This window comes from Scyliorhinus canicula, chromosome 26 (genome assembly GCF_902713615.1).
Source record: "Scyliorhinus canicula chromosome 26, sScyCan1.1, whole genome shotgun sequence".
NCBI lineage: Eukaryota > Metazoa > Chordata > Chondrichthyes > Carcharhiniformes > Scyliorhinidae > Scyliorhinus > Scyliorhinus canicula.
The window spans coordinates 7,494,136-7,508,420 of record NC_052171.1 but is presented as its reverse complement, the minus strand read 5'-3'; the positions used below and the strand labels follow the sequence as shown (position 1 = coordinate 7,508,420).

At 50.4% G+C, this 14,285-nt stretch overlaps 1 protein-coding gene across 2 annotated transcripts in view; it reads right to left on the bottom strand.

Moving 5' to 3' along the window:
• LOC119957399 (G protein-coupled receptor kinase 5-like) overlaps positions 1–14,040 on the bottom strand; it is a 28,421-nt gene extending 14,381 nt beyond the window's left edge. Inside the window, exons 1-6 of one of the 2 annotated variants that reach the window (XM_038785433.1) lie at positions 13,564–14,040; positions 10,437–10,537; positions 8,331–8,423; positions 7,125–7,188; positions 4,562–4,702; positions 3,158–3,348 (exon numbers count right to left, since the gene is read on the bottom strand). In XM_038785433.1, the coding sequence (XP_038641361.1) occupies positions 3,158–3,348; positions 4,562–4,702; positions 7,125–7,188; positions 8,331–8,371 (437 nt within the window). In that variant the 5' untranslated portion in view covers positions 8,372–8,423; positions 10,437–10,537; positions 13,564–14,040. The remainder of the gene's footprint in view (positions 1–3,157; positions 3,349–4,561; positions 4,703–7,124; positions 7,189–8,330; positions 8,424–10,436; positions 10,538–13,563) is intronic. The other variant, XM_038785434.1, reaches the window with a different exon arrangement.
• Between the last annotated feature and the right edge of the window lie 245 nt (positions 14,041–14,285).

The following is a 14,285-nucleotide window of genomic DNA, read 5'->3' as shown; positions in this document are numbered from 1 at the left end:
GAACCAGGGGTCACTAAACTATCCTCCACCTCCGAAAACATCAATCGATTGCCCCCCTTTTAGAAGTTCATCCGCCGACTATATTTACCCTCTGGGATTATCCCAAATCAGACAGATTCCACACCCTCCTCATCCATGATCAACAAATTTCAGAAAAAAAAGAGATGCTGTTGAAGTTTTTCGTCGTGCACTCATCAGATCAGAAGCACAATGTCAAATTTCAAAGGCAGAAACAACTTACGCTGCAATCAACACCCTTTTTCCACGCAGTCTAAATTATTGTGCCCTTTGAATGTAACATTCCTGTTGCATGCTAGACGAAAAGCCTCGACAGAATGTCTCCTTTTTCAGCAATACTTGCCCCATGAAGTGACGGATTGTGAATTTATGTTGCAAGTGGCGAAGGCCTTGAAGGGCTGCAGATAATATTGTATTCAAATGTCAACAATTTCATCTCGATTACCCTGACAATCAGAGGTATTCTTCTCCGACCATCATAATTTGGTTGCTGCATCAGTGACTGTCCCCTCCTCCCTCTCTGGTGAATCCCGATTGAGACAGGCAACCTCAAAGAGGAGCGGGGGGGTCATGCTCTCGAATGTAGCTTGTATCGAGGGAAGCAATGATCTTGGGACAGACATAGCAGCATCAAAAATACTCTGCCTCTCTGTCATTACTTGGGAGAGAATCTATCCCAGGGTTAAATGGAAACTCAGTTCCACAATCTGGGAGCGTGTCCATCAATGAACGCGCCCAGGGTTTTAATCAACAAATTCAGCAAGGTGAGAACAAAGACAATTAAGAAAATCATAAATCGAAGCAGGAAATGCTGAGAAAGTCTCAACAGATCTGGCAGTGTCTCTGGATAGAGGTCAAGGGCCAAAGGCAAGTCAACTACATCCTGGTGCATAGATCTGACCAGGTAGCACGGCTGTGACCTAAACCCCAGGAATATGAGGATGAGGAATTGGTTTACCAGTCATCACAGTAAAGTCGGTTATTTTATCAACCGTTTTTGTTTGTGCTAAACCCCGATGACAATGAGCCACTTATCCCCTCACGTCCTGTGTGGAAATGAGCTAACGTAACATTATTCGATGCATGTGGAACCAAAATGCAGATTTAAACTCCCTCGCTGATTCCTGGGCAGAAGTCAGGACAATTGTGACAAAACGTCTCACTGAATGTTATATTTTGCACTTGTTGCAGTAATGTCATTAAAAACCCTGGTTTGAGATAGATATAGGAAGTATGTCTGCTAAAGCTGTGATTAAGGGGTCGTACAAGTGAGCTAATCATTGATTTTAACCATTTACTTGTGTCATGTGAGAGTACCTTTAAGAAATGGGTGTTCATTACTGCAGTGATGTCAGAGAGTGGGTTGAGCTGGGCTGTCTGTCAGCTTTTTACTTTTGTTTTAGGCTGTTTCGTTTCCAGTGTTGGAGCTGAAGCCAGACTGAGCAGGTGTACTGTTGATCTCTCTGCCATCAAAAGACTATCTCTTGATCATTTGGCGAATTCAGAATTATAAATGTTTTCAGTAGTGAATGTAAACCTGATGTGCTTCTGTTAAAAGGTGTTTCTTTTGTCTTCTGGATGTTGTTTGGGAAGTTATTAAGGATTACTTAGTGTTGTATTCTTTGGGAGTTGTATTTTAATTGATGGTTGCTAAGATGTTCACTGTATGTTTTAAAAAGGTTAACTTGAGATCATAGAATAAACATTTTATTGCTTTAAAAAATACTTTTTGACTTCTGCTGTTCCACACCTGTAGAGTGGGCCATGTGCTCTCCATACCACAATCTATTAAAAGTTGTGGGTCAGGTGATCTCCATGATATACTTTGGGGTTCTCTAAACTCTGGCCCATTTCACTTGTTTACAGATAGATAGCTAATGGAACGTTGTTTTGATTTTGGAGAATCCCTCGGGTGTGGATAATTTATGAGGGATGCTGCTTAGTCCTCGATAAACAGGTCATGGGAGGAGACCGAAGACTGCCTTATGATGTAATTAAAAAAAAACGTTTTAAGAGTACCCAATTCATTTTTTCCAATTAAGGGACAATTTAGCGTGGCCAATCCACCTAGCCTGCACATCTTTGGGTTGTGGGGGTGAGACCCACGCAAACACGGCGAGAATGTGCAAACTCCACACGGGCAGTGACCGGAGCCGGGATCGAACCTGGGATCTCGGCGCCGCCTTATGATGTAATTAAGGGGTGGAGCCAGATCCGTCTGCAGCTTGTCACAGGATTTTAGTCTGACAAGACAGGGCTTCAGCTGGCACATGGAAGGTTCTATCCACAGTCCTTGCACAGAGACAAGCAAGTAAACCTGATTGTTAACTTTATTTATAAGTGGTCTTTGAACAGTATTGATTTGCTTAATTGGAAGATATATATATAGTGGGAGGGGGGGGGAAGTTAAAGTTTAACTGTAAAGCTGATACTTTGTTGCTAATATGATTAATTTTGAGTTTGAATTAAAGTTTATTTTTACATACAAGATCCCGATTGGTCACCACTCCTGTGGCGATGTGTCCTTTCCCCTCAAATTGCTAATTCTTGGGTTTCTTGCCCTGGATCCTAACACCAAACTCAACTCGAGGTCCAGTTAATGAGTCCATTTCTTGCCCTAGACACGGAGCTCTGAAAGCTCCGCTCCCTTCAGTTCCCTCCAGGAGTGAGAGACTGAGATGGAACAGGCTATCGGCTCCCCGAGTCCCCACTTGGGTTGTAATCCTACGCTCGAGAAGCAGGACGAATCCCGTGCGCCTACCTCGTTTCCCCACTGACCTTCCAAACAGCTGCCCCATGAGCATCAATCTAAATCAGTCCGAAACGTTGACCATTTCGCAATCAAGGATCACCATCGGCCTGACCGCTCGTCAAGGCCCAATGGACCTGGTGTCTGAAATAACTAAAATGGCCACCAGAAAGTGGTTCAAAGTTGGTCTTGGAATGTCCTCGTGTGGAGTATGAATGAATTCAGGAGGAAATGACCTGTTTAGTCAGGATTAAGAAGCTCCAATAGTTGGGTAGGACTGAGTTTGCCAGAATAAGAGTACCCCAGGGCCATCTCTTGTTTGGCTATCACAGCAACAACTGGTTATTTACGCGTTTGCAGTGCTAATCCAAGGGTGGCGGCCTCACTCACCGATAGGCTATTCCCTCACGATGGAGATGATGCAACCCACAACAGATCTCAGCCGCGTAAAACACAACCCGCTCCTTCTCGAATCCTGGGTTCCCCATGCTGTAGATGTGGAACTTCAAATCGCCCCCGTTCATGATGGTCAGGACCAGGCAGAGAGCGTCTTTCGTCTCGTACGCGTATGCCAAGCTGACCTGGAAAAGGAAAGCTTTCGTGAACTGCGGGCGAGCGGATGCTGCGCGGACGCGACGGAGAACCTGTCCCTCGTCCTGGGAATGCTCAAGCCCCCAACGCACTCCAATCCCCAAATATCCATTCGTTCGTACTCAAACCCATGTCACATTCACACGCCCTTGCGCGTCTTCAGGCTGGGATGTCAAGACAAGGTGACGGTAGGGGGAGGTGGGGGGGAGGAAAAGATTCACGCGAACGGTGCCAGGGACTGTGACATTATCATAAAATGTAAGAACGGCAAGGGTTAATGAAATGTCTGAATCAACCACTAGGGGGAGCTAGATGTACAAGTATATAAGACATTGCCTTACGGGAGATAAGTGAAGGGGATAGCTAGAGTACAGACTGAAGGAAAGATAGGGCAGCACGGTAGCATGGTGGTTAGCATCAATGCTTCACAGCTCCAGGGTCCCAGGTTCGATTCCCGGCTTGGGTCACTGTCTGTGCGGAGTCTGCACGTCCTCCCCGTGTGTGCGTGGGTTTCCTCCGGGTGCTCCGGTTTCTTCCCACAGTCCAAAGATGTGCGGGTTAGGTGGATTGGCCGTGCTAAATTACCCCTTAGTGTCCTAAAAATAGGGGGGTGTGTTACTGGTATAGGGTGGATACGTTGGCTTGAGTAGGGTGATCATTGCTCGGCACAACATTGAGGGCCGAAGGGCCTGTTCTGTGCTGTACTGTTCTATAGTGTGAGTGAGAGCAGATCATAGTTACTGTAATAGTGTACAGATGAGTGGTAGATTAGTGTAGATTATATGTTAATTATGAACTGTGTATTTATAGGAGTACCTGTCAAATCCAAATAAGTAGTGTTAATAAATTTATAGCTTTATTCAATTCAAGCTGTTTTGTGGTCTTTGTGAACACGACGCCAACCATCCTGAGTTTAGAAACACAGAGCACCACAGGTACGAGGGACTATAGTCACGAGGATAGATTGAAGAGGCCGGGACTGTTTTCTTTGGGAAGAGGAAGTGGGGAGGAGAGCTGATCGAGGTGTTCGGGGAGGGGCTCGCTGTGTCACTTATCCAGCGAGCCTGCATCAACACGAGGGGCTGAATGGCCCTCCTGTGCTGTCACCTGTTCCAGGATTCTACAAAGCTATGCAGCATCCATTACGTACAAACCCCACGTAATCTGTGTTGCTGATCACTAGATGGTCAACGCGATACCTACCACAAATCTGCTGTTCACTTTTTCCAAAATCTGTTTCTCGTTCAACGCCATCGTCTCCCCTTTCCTCTTCTTGATTCTCTTCTTCTCTAGTTTTTTGCAAGCGTACATCTTCCCAGTCGCACGGACCTGGCAGGCACAGACCTTGGGTAAAGAGGTGGAGAATAAGCCCAATTCTGCATCATGAGAGAGAGAAGAGAGAGGGGAGAGAGAGAAGAGAGAGAGAAGAGAGAGAGGGAGAGAGAGAGGGAGAGAGAGAGGGAGAGAGAGAGGGAGAGAGAGAGAGGGAGAGAGAGAGGGAGGGAGGGAGAGAGTGAGGGAGGGAGAGAGAGAGAGAGAGAGAGGAGATGAGAGAGAGAGAGAGAGAGAGGGGAGAGAGAGGGAGAGAGAGGGATGAGAGAGGGAGAGAGAGAGGGAGAGAGAGGGAGAGAGAGGGAGAGAGAGGGAGAGAGAGGGAGAGAGAGGGAGAGAGAGGGAGAGAGAGGGAGAGAGAGGGAGGAGAGAGGGAGAGAGAGGGAGAGAGAGGGAGAGAGAGGGAGAGAGAGGGAGAGAGAGGGAGAGGAGGGAGAGAGAGGGAGAGAGAGGGAGAGAGAGGGAGAGAGAGGGAGAGAGGAGAGAGGAAGAGAGGAGAGACAAGAGAGACAGAGAGAGTGGAGAGACTGGAGAGATAGGAGGGAGAGAGAGCGGAGAGAGAGAGAGCAGAGAGAGGAGAGAGAGAGGAGAGAGAGAGGAGAGAGAGCGAGAGCGGAGAGAGGAGAGAGAGGAGAGACAAGAGAGACAGAGAGAGTGGAGACTGGAGAGATAGGAGAGATAGGAGAGACAGGAGGGAGAGAGAAAGGAGAGAGAGAGAGGAGAGAGAGAGGAGAGAGAGAGGAGAGAGAGAGGAGAGAGAGAGGAGAGAGGAGAGACACAGCAAGGCATGGCGGCCAAGAAAGAGATCGTAAATGGGATTGGGAGAGGTGCTTGATAACCAGCACAGATGCAATGGGCCAAAGGCCTCTTTCTGTGCTGTAATACTTGGCGATTGGCAGAGCAGTAAGCACTGCTGCCTCACAGCTCCAGGGACCCGGGTTCAATTACGGCCTTGGGCAACTGTAAGTTAGCACATTCTTACTGGGTCTCCTCCCACAATCCAAATATGTGCCGGTTCGGTGGATTGGCCACACTCAATTGTCCCTTAGTGTCCAAAGATGTGCGGGGGAGGTGGGGCGAGAGTAGGGAGTGGGCCGAGGTAGGGTGCTCTGTCAGAGGGTCGGTGCAGACTTGATGGGCTGAATGGCCTCCTTCTGAGCTGTAGGTACAAATCAAATAGGGGGACTGGGATGAGGGGGCACCCGAGAAACACTCCTAACTCTTTGGGTCAATTTATCACCCATCCTTAAATGCCCCTTCAGAAGGGGGTGGGTGAGCCGACTTCTTGAGCCGCTGCAGTCCGTGTGGTGTAGGTACACCCACAGTGCTGTTAGGGAGGGAGTTCCAGGATTTTGACCCAGCGACAGTGAAGGAACGGCCGATAGATTTCCAGGTCGGGAAGGTGAGTGACTTGGAGGGGAACCGCCAGGTGGTGGCTGCTGTCTTTAGAGGTGACCACATGTTCCCGGGTATCAGTGAAGAGGGCTTTGCAGGATTGACTTGAGGCTCGGCCTTCGACATGGCCGGTGCTTGGGTCAATGTCGAGTGGTTCGGTTTCAATCCTACTGGGACTTCTTATTGCAGCAGATAGATACAACTGAGTGGCTTGCGAGGCCTTTTCAGAGGGAAATTAAGATCTAACCACATTTCTCTGGGTCTGGAGTCACATGTAGGCCAGACCAGGTAAGAATGGCAGATTTCCTTCCTTGAAGGATGTCAGTTAACCAACAAATGTTTATAACAGTTTAATGGTTAGTCGATGCGTCTAGGAAATTGTTATATACATTTTATATTGATACTGTTATTTAAAATACATACAGGTGTTTGCTAAAACTGTGATTAAGGTGTCATAAAAAGTGAGGTAATAATGGTTTAGAACCATTTACTTGTTGACATATAAATGGCTAATGGAACATTGTTTTGATTGCTGGAGATTCCCTGGTGCAGATAATGTATGAGGGATGGTGTTTAGTCCGAGTTAAGCAGGCCACGGGACATCTTAGAGGGATACCGATGATGTGATTCATGGGAACAGCCAGGTTTGTCTGTCGTTGTCAGTTTTGCCAAAGGCTGACAGGTCTAGCCAAGGGTCTGACAAGACAGAAGCGTATTGAATCTGCTCTTGAGAGGATCCCTCTCCAACGGTCTGTACAGATAAGCAAGTAAACCTGTTCTGCAAACTTTATTTCCAAGTGGCATTTGAACTGCATTTGGTTGCTTGCAATTCCAGATTTTTATCAATTGAATTTAAATTCCCTCACTGCCTTGACGGGATTCCAACCCGTTCCTTGGGATCGTGAGTCCACGCCTCTGGATTTTGTCCAGGAAGATCGGCACTACGCCTCTGTCACTCCTTCCTGTGGGAATTGCATTGTTTCAACCTGCCCAGTATCATCCGTCACTTGGCTCGGTCCAGCACCGTGATTGCACTCACCTCACCGAAGCCCCCTTTGCCCAGTACCCTGTACTGTCGGAAGGTGTCTTTGGTAATGGCCTGTCTGTGCAAATAGAGAACGGGGGGTGGGGTGGGGTAAAAAAAGACAAGCATCTGTCACTCAATTGGCCGTTCAGAATCTTAGTCTCCCCCCCTCCAAATAATACCGTGGGGCAGCACGGTAGCATTGTGGATAGCACAATCGCTTCACAGGTCCAGGGTCCCAGGTTCGATTCCGGCTTGGGTCACTGTCTGTGCGGAGTCTGCACATCCTCCCCCGTGTCTGCGTGGGTTTCCTCCGGGTGCTCCGGTTTCCTCCCACAGTCACAAAGATGTGCAGGTTGGGTGGATTGGCCGTGATAAATTGCCCTTAGTGTCCAAAATTGCCCTTAGTGTGGGGTGGGGTTACTGGGTTATGGGGATAGGGTGGAGGTGTTGACCTTGGGTAGGGTGCTCTTTCCAAGAGCCGGTGCAGACTCGATGGGCCGAATGGCCTCCTTCTGCACTGTAAATTCTATGTTAAAAAAACAAAACTCTGAAGCGATGGTCCACAGCGGATTGTGGAACTCGCTCGTCAAGGAATGGAACAGACTAATGTAGGGGCAGAACTGCTTCCGCTCAATCCGTGAGCTCAATCATGCCACTCAGAGTAAACATGGGCAGAATGGAAAATAATATAATAATAATAATAAAAAATTAGGTCATGTTCAAGGAGGAAACAGCAGCTCTGCAGGGACCCAATAAAATTCTGTACAGTCCAGGGAAGATAGGAGTATTAGACAAGCGGGCATTGTATTTAACATTGGAACCCAATCTAACGTACTCACGCACTGTATCCATTCCAAATCACCAGATTTGGGACGATCCGTCAAGATCACCAACCCCTGCCACACATCCCCATCCCCAAATTCCTGCCTGGGTTGACTCTGGAGTTCAGCAGCATGCAAGACTGGAGTTCGAAAACATGATTTACGGAAGAGCAACAAGTTGAGGCCTCCCCCACCTCCCGTACCTTTTGAGAATCAGTATCACGACACGATGGGGTGCCTCACTCCCTCGGGCACACCCTCCCAGTCAGCTCAACGAATTATCTTCAGCAATGGTTCTATATTCTCGGAAATGTGTGTGTGTGGGGGGGGGGGGGGGGGGGGGGGCAAGAGGGAGTGGGCAGGAGGTAGCCCCTCACAACATTCAAACCATGCTCACCTTTCGAGCCACTTCCACTGCAGGAAACGATCAAAATACATACTTTCTTGGTATTCGGTGAAGGGAGCTCCGCTGAGATATTGGTGAGGAGCCCTAATCCAAAGAAAACAGTCAACATTTAGTGCTGGGCCAACCGCAACGGCAGGGCGGCCAATGGCTATTCATCCCAAGCAGTTTATTGGTCACCTTGCTGCAAGGAGGGGGACGCGCCCCCCCCAAGGCCCGCGCCAACGCAAGGACGCCAAATTTCAAAACCGTCGCAACACCTGATGCCGCCTGAGGATTGGCTGGCAAAGTTGACTCTGATTGGCTGAGGCGTCGCCATGGAGACAGCAAACGAGGTGGAAAGGCCTGAACATACTGCCCACTGACATAACCCAATTTAGAATAATCAGCCATGCGCGTTTCATGCCTACTCAAAGTGACATACGTTCAGAATCAGTGGCCCGACTCTCTGCAAACAAAAGCAATACGTTCAAGCTCGGCATCTTTTCTGAATCGCCCGCAAGCCGATAGTTTCCCCTCTGCTTTCTCCACGGAAAGGCTTCAGCCAATAAGTGTTGGCCTGCCAACCCTTTTCCCTTGCGGTTATAAATTGCTGAGAGAGCTCAAAGTGTGGCATTTGGGGTCAGGTCTGTTGAGGTTATTTGCGACATTCCGTGCGGCGCAAACCTTCTATTTTATATTTCCGGTGAAGAGCGCGAAGCAAGATGTGATGTTCCCAACATGAATTGGCGGCACATCGACGAATTGTTACTGAAAAGCGGGGCGCGTTGCCGAGCTTCTTCATCTAGCTGTCATTCGGACAAATGCAAGAAAGCCAAATTTCAAAGGGTCACTGCAATTTTTCCTTCCTTTTCTTTCTGTGCAACCAAATACATGAGCGACTGAGGTACCTTCAGAGAGAGGGGAACAAACATACCTGAGTGACCGAAATTTAAAAAATAGTCAGATCGCGCGCTCCTCCTCACAGAAACGACTGTGAAGAGAAAGCTTGACGTTAAACTGGGGCGTTTGGCCCTGCTGGGACACTGAGGGAAAGGGAAGTGACACAGCGCTAAGCTGTCACAAGTGAGGATAAATGTCATCAGGGCCAACTTTGCTGATCAGTGATTAAACAGACAGTCAGCCGTTGAGTGTTCACTGTGTGAAGTCAGGCTCAAGGAGAGAAGGGCCAGCAGGGACAGGTTGGGCTGAATGGCCTGTTCGATATATCCTGTATAACAGGACATATATTACCAGCCAGTCGGACCGCAGCGTTACAGGAACGGGCGACCTGGCTTGTGCCTCATTAACTGAACCAATTCACCCAGGGTGGCACAGTGGTTAGCACTGCTGCCTCACGGCACCAGGGTTCCAGGTTCGATTCCCCGCTGGGTCACTGTCTGTGTGGAGTCTGCCCGTTCTCCCCCCCCCCCCCCGGTGTCTACATGGGTGTCCTCCGGGTGCTCCGGTTTCCTCCCACAGTCCAAAGATGTGCAAGTTAGGTGGATTGGCCGTGCTAAATTGTCCCTTAAGTGTCCAAAGATGTGGTTAGGTGGGGTTACGGGGAGAGGGCCTAGGAGTGATAGGGTGCTCTTTTGGAGCGCTGGTGCACACACGATCGGCCGAATGGCCTCCTTCTGGGCTGTAGCGATTCTATAGATTCCATAACTCCTCGCTGGCAAGTGCAAGGGGATGTTTCGCGATCTCCTGAGGGGGCCCGACAAGGCCTCGGCTGCAGGCCTCATCCACAATATGACGCCGCCGACCGTGCTGGGCTTCCTCAGGTACCGCTCGCAACGGTCGACCCTGACCGCGTTGCTCAAATCTCTGAACCACCCAAACTCGGGAGGCCGAGGCCTGGGTGGCCAACTCAGACCAGCCAATGAGGAGTGATCCAGACCGCTCCGACATCCCGGCCTAGCAAGGCAGCCAGCCCTGGGCCTCGTTGTGATGATTTGTCGCAGCTGTGGCGCACGTAACTGAGAGATAAAACCGCTCGCTCTCGCAAAACCAAAATAAAAAAGGCTGCAAATCCGCAAGGCCGCAAATAAAGAGTCAAAATGTCGGGTCGCCGGTCTTTCAGTCAGGCCTGTTCCTGAGGAACTGTGACCAGATACTCACTTCAAACAGTCGCTGAAGATGTCTTTGCAGGGGTTCTGGCTGAGGTTCTCGATGCACTGCTTGATGTGCGAGTCGCTGATTCCAGGAATATATTCGGCGGACTGCAGGGAGAGAGAATAAAAGTGGTTTCAGTGGAATTGTCTGACCAAACCGAGAGAGAGGACGTTAAACAGAAAGAGAAAAAACGTTTCTCACTCCCAGTGTGTTGGCAATGTCCACACATTGGAAGGAGGAGTGATGTTGGACGTGAGGAAACTCCCTCCCTTGCTTTTATCCACATTGATATATTTAGGGGTACAGTGGTGTCGCGGTTAGGTAATGGGGGGGGGGGGGATTGGTGGCGCACTGGTATCGTCACTGGACTCGCAATCCAGAGAGCCAGTCTGTGGGGACCGCAAATGGCGACATTTTAATTCAATAAAATGTCTCGAATCTGGGGTGGGACGGTGGGGCGTCCCTCGCAGCGCCAGGCACCCGGGTTCGATTCCTGCCTTGGCGACTGTGCGGAGTCTGCACGTTCCCCGCCCCCCCCCCCCCCCCCCCCCCCCCGTGTCTGGGCTCCGGGTGCTCCGGTTTCCTCCCACTGTCCAACGATGAGCAGGTTAGGGTGGATGGGCCGCGCTAAATTGCCCCTTCGTGTCCAAAAGGTCGGGTGGGGTTTATGGGGGCAGTGTTGGCTTAGGGTTGGGCGCTCTTTCGGATTGTCAAATGGGCCGAATGGCCTTCTTCTGCACTGCAGGGAGTCTACGATTCTAAAAATCTAATGATCACCATTGTTGGAAAAAACCCATCAGTCTCACCAATGTGCTTCAGGGAGGGAGATCTAACGTCCTTACCCAGTCTGGCCCACATGTCTCTCCAGGCCCTACAGCAATGTGGCTGGCTTTTAAATAGCCCAGCAAACCATTTAATAATCTTTATTATTGTCACAGGTCGGCTTACATTAGCACTGCAGTGAAGTTCCTGTGAAAAGCCCCTAGTCGCCACACTCCGGCGCCTGTTCGGGTACACGGAGGGAGAATTCAGAATGTCCGATTCATCCAGAGGGAATGTCGCGAAGGTTTACCAGACTGACTCCAGGGGGACTGACGTACGAGGAGAGATTGAGTCCTTTAGGATTGTATTCACTGGAGTTCAGAACAATGAGGGGGAATCGCATAGAGCCGTATAAACTTCTAACAGGACTGGACAGGGTAGATGCAGGAAGGATATTCCTGAGGGTGGGGGTGTCCAGGACCAGGGGTCACAGTCTGAGGATACGGGGCCATTTAGAACAGAGATGGGGAGACATTTCTTCACCCACAGAGTGGTCGGACTGTGGAATTCATTACCACAGGAAGTAGTTGATGCCAAAATATTAGAAGGAGTCAAATATGGCACTTGGGGTAAAGGCGATCACTGACCCTCTGACAGTGCGGCACTCCCTCAGTACTGACCCTCTGACAGTGCGGCACTCCCTCAGTACTGACCCTCTGACAGTGCAGTACTCCCTCAGTACTGACTCTCTGACAGTGCAGCACTCCCTCAGTACTGACCCTCTGACAGTGCAGCACTCCCTCAGTACTGACCCTCTGACAGTGAAGCACTCCCTCAGTACTGAACCTCTGACAGTGCAGCACTCCCTCAGTACTGACCCTCTGACAGTGCGGCGCTCCCCGAGTACTGACCATGATGAAGTACTGTATTGGCTATGATCAATGCGTGGGGTTACAGGGATAGGGCAGGGGAGTGGGCCGAGGTGTGCTCTTTTGGAAGGTCAATGGGTCAATTGGCCTCGTTTTACACGGATTCTCTGGACGCAGCCATCGAATGTGTCAGGACATCGGAAGTGGCGGAGACAGAAAAATGCTGCTTCCTCCAGCCTTCGCAATTCAGGATGATGCACCCCACAAGAAAGGCCATTCAGCCCATCCGCTTGGAGCTGCCCTCGCCTGCTCGCCCCTCAGCTCTGGTCATTTCTTTTCTTGCCTCCTCAAACCTTTATGCTATCCATTTCTGTTTTGAACGTTAACTTTCCAGGCAGCACATTCCCGAATTGGAAAACCCGCAACGCAAACAAAGGTTCCCCCGCTTGCTCACCTCGCCTCAGGTGGCCAATCACATGAAAGCGGGTGACCTCCGACCTTTGGAACCTCTGCCCTTATTTACTCCGTCTGGACCATTGAGGATTTTGAAGACCTCTTCGCCTTCCCTGCTCGGCTCCACCCCCACCTCGCCCCCAGCTTCACCCATTGCTCGCGCTCCACCGGAAGTGGCACAATCCCTTGTCCCATTCTAACGAGCGTCTCTACTGCACCACCCCCCCCCCCCCCCCCCCCCCCCACCCCCCTCCAACACACCATGTGTTCACGTCCTTCCTGAAGCCAGGTGCCCAGAATCGCACCCAGGAATCCAGCTGAGGAGGCCCAATGAGCCGCCATCTTGAGCCGCTGCAGTCCCTGAGGTGTAGGTACACCCACAGTGCTGTTAGGGAGGGAGCGCCAGGATTTTGACCCAGCGACAGTGAAGGAACGGCCGATATATTTCCAAGTCGGGGCGGTGAGTGACTTGGAGGGGAACCTCCAGGTGGTGGGGTTCCCAGGTACCTGCTGCCCTTGTCCTTCTAGATAGTAGAGGACGAGGGTTTAGAAGACGCTTTCCACAGCCCCTTCATTGCCAGCCTCCTTGTGACAATAAGCGATTTTCATTTTTCATTTTCAAGGACCCCGTTGAGCCCCTGCAGTGCAAACATCGTGCGTAAATACACCCCACATCCTCTCTGCTCCTGGACCGCCCCCTCCCCATTTAAAATTCAATTCAAACTTCCTCGCCACATCCTTCCGACCATCACTTCTCTGCAATAATACCAGGCGTCTGCTCATCCCATCATTCCCGATCTTCCTAACTTTTGGCACTCTCATTGTTTGCTCATGAGGTCAACTGCAATCTTGGAAACCGCATCCCTGTCTCCCGAAGGTTAAGGTATCGAACAGAATATTAATGGGAATAAAATGGCAAATTACAACTTCCCGTGTGTGCGTGTGTGTAGGGGGGGGTGATATGGATCACTTGTTGAGAGTGGGGCCTTCACTCAGGCCCCAAGAACAGAGAGCGGGCGGGGTCAACAATCCAGCTTCTGGTTCCTTACCTCGACTGTGAGAAACCTCCGAATGACCTCGTCAGCTTTCCCCTTCCTCTTCTCATCGGGCGACACCTCGTAGTCGGCCTGCAAAGGAAGGACGCAGATGCCATTGTTCGCGGTTGTGCCGAGGGATCACCCACAATGCCCCACTGGCAAAGATTTACTTCCTGCCGGCCCCCCACTGCCCATATCCCGAGAGGGGGGGGGGGCAAGGGGTGATGGATAAGAGCACCAAGTCTTGGGAAGGGGCGGTTTCCTTTTTGAAGGGACTCGGGGAATACTGGTTTTCGAGATGGTCGTCTCCCCAGAGACGATGCCTCACTGTGACCGTCGGCCTCGATGGCGCACTCAAGTCTCTGAACAGACCTGTGAGATGTTCCAGGGTGTCGAGGACATGACAGCCACACGACGCACAAGGGCATTATTCTGCCACTACAATTTCAGGGCGGCACCGGGATCTTTTACTCACATTCCCCACAATGTTCTCCCGCCTGATAATCAATAATCTTCAGTATTGTCACAAGTAGGCTTACATTGACACCGCAATGAAGTTACTGTGAAAAAAATCCCCTCGTCGCCACATTCCGGCGCCTGTTCGGGTACACGGAGGGAGAATTCAGAATGTCCGATTCACCCAACAAGTACGCCTTTCGGGACTTGTGGGAGGAAGCCGGAGCACCCGGAGGAAACCCACGCAGACACGGGGGAGAACATGCAGACTCCGCACG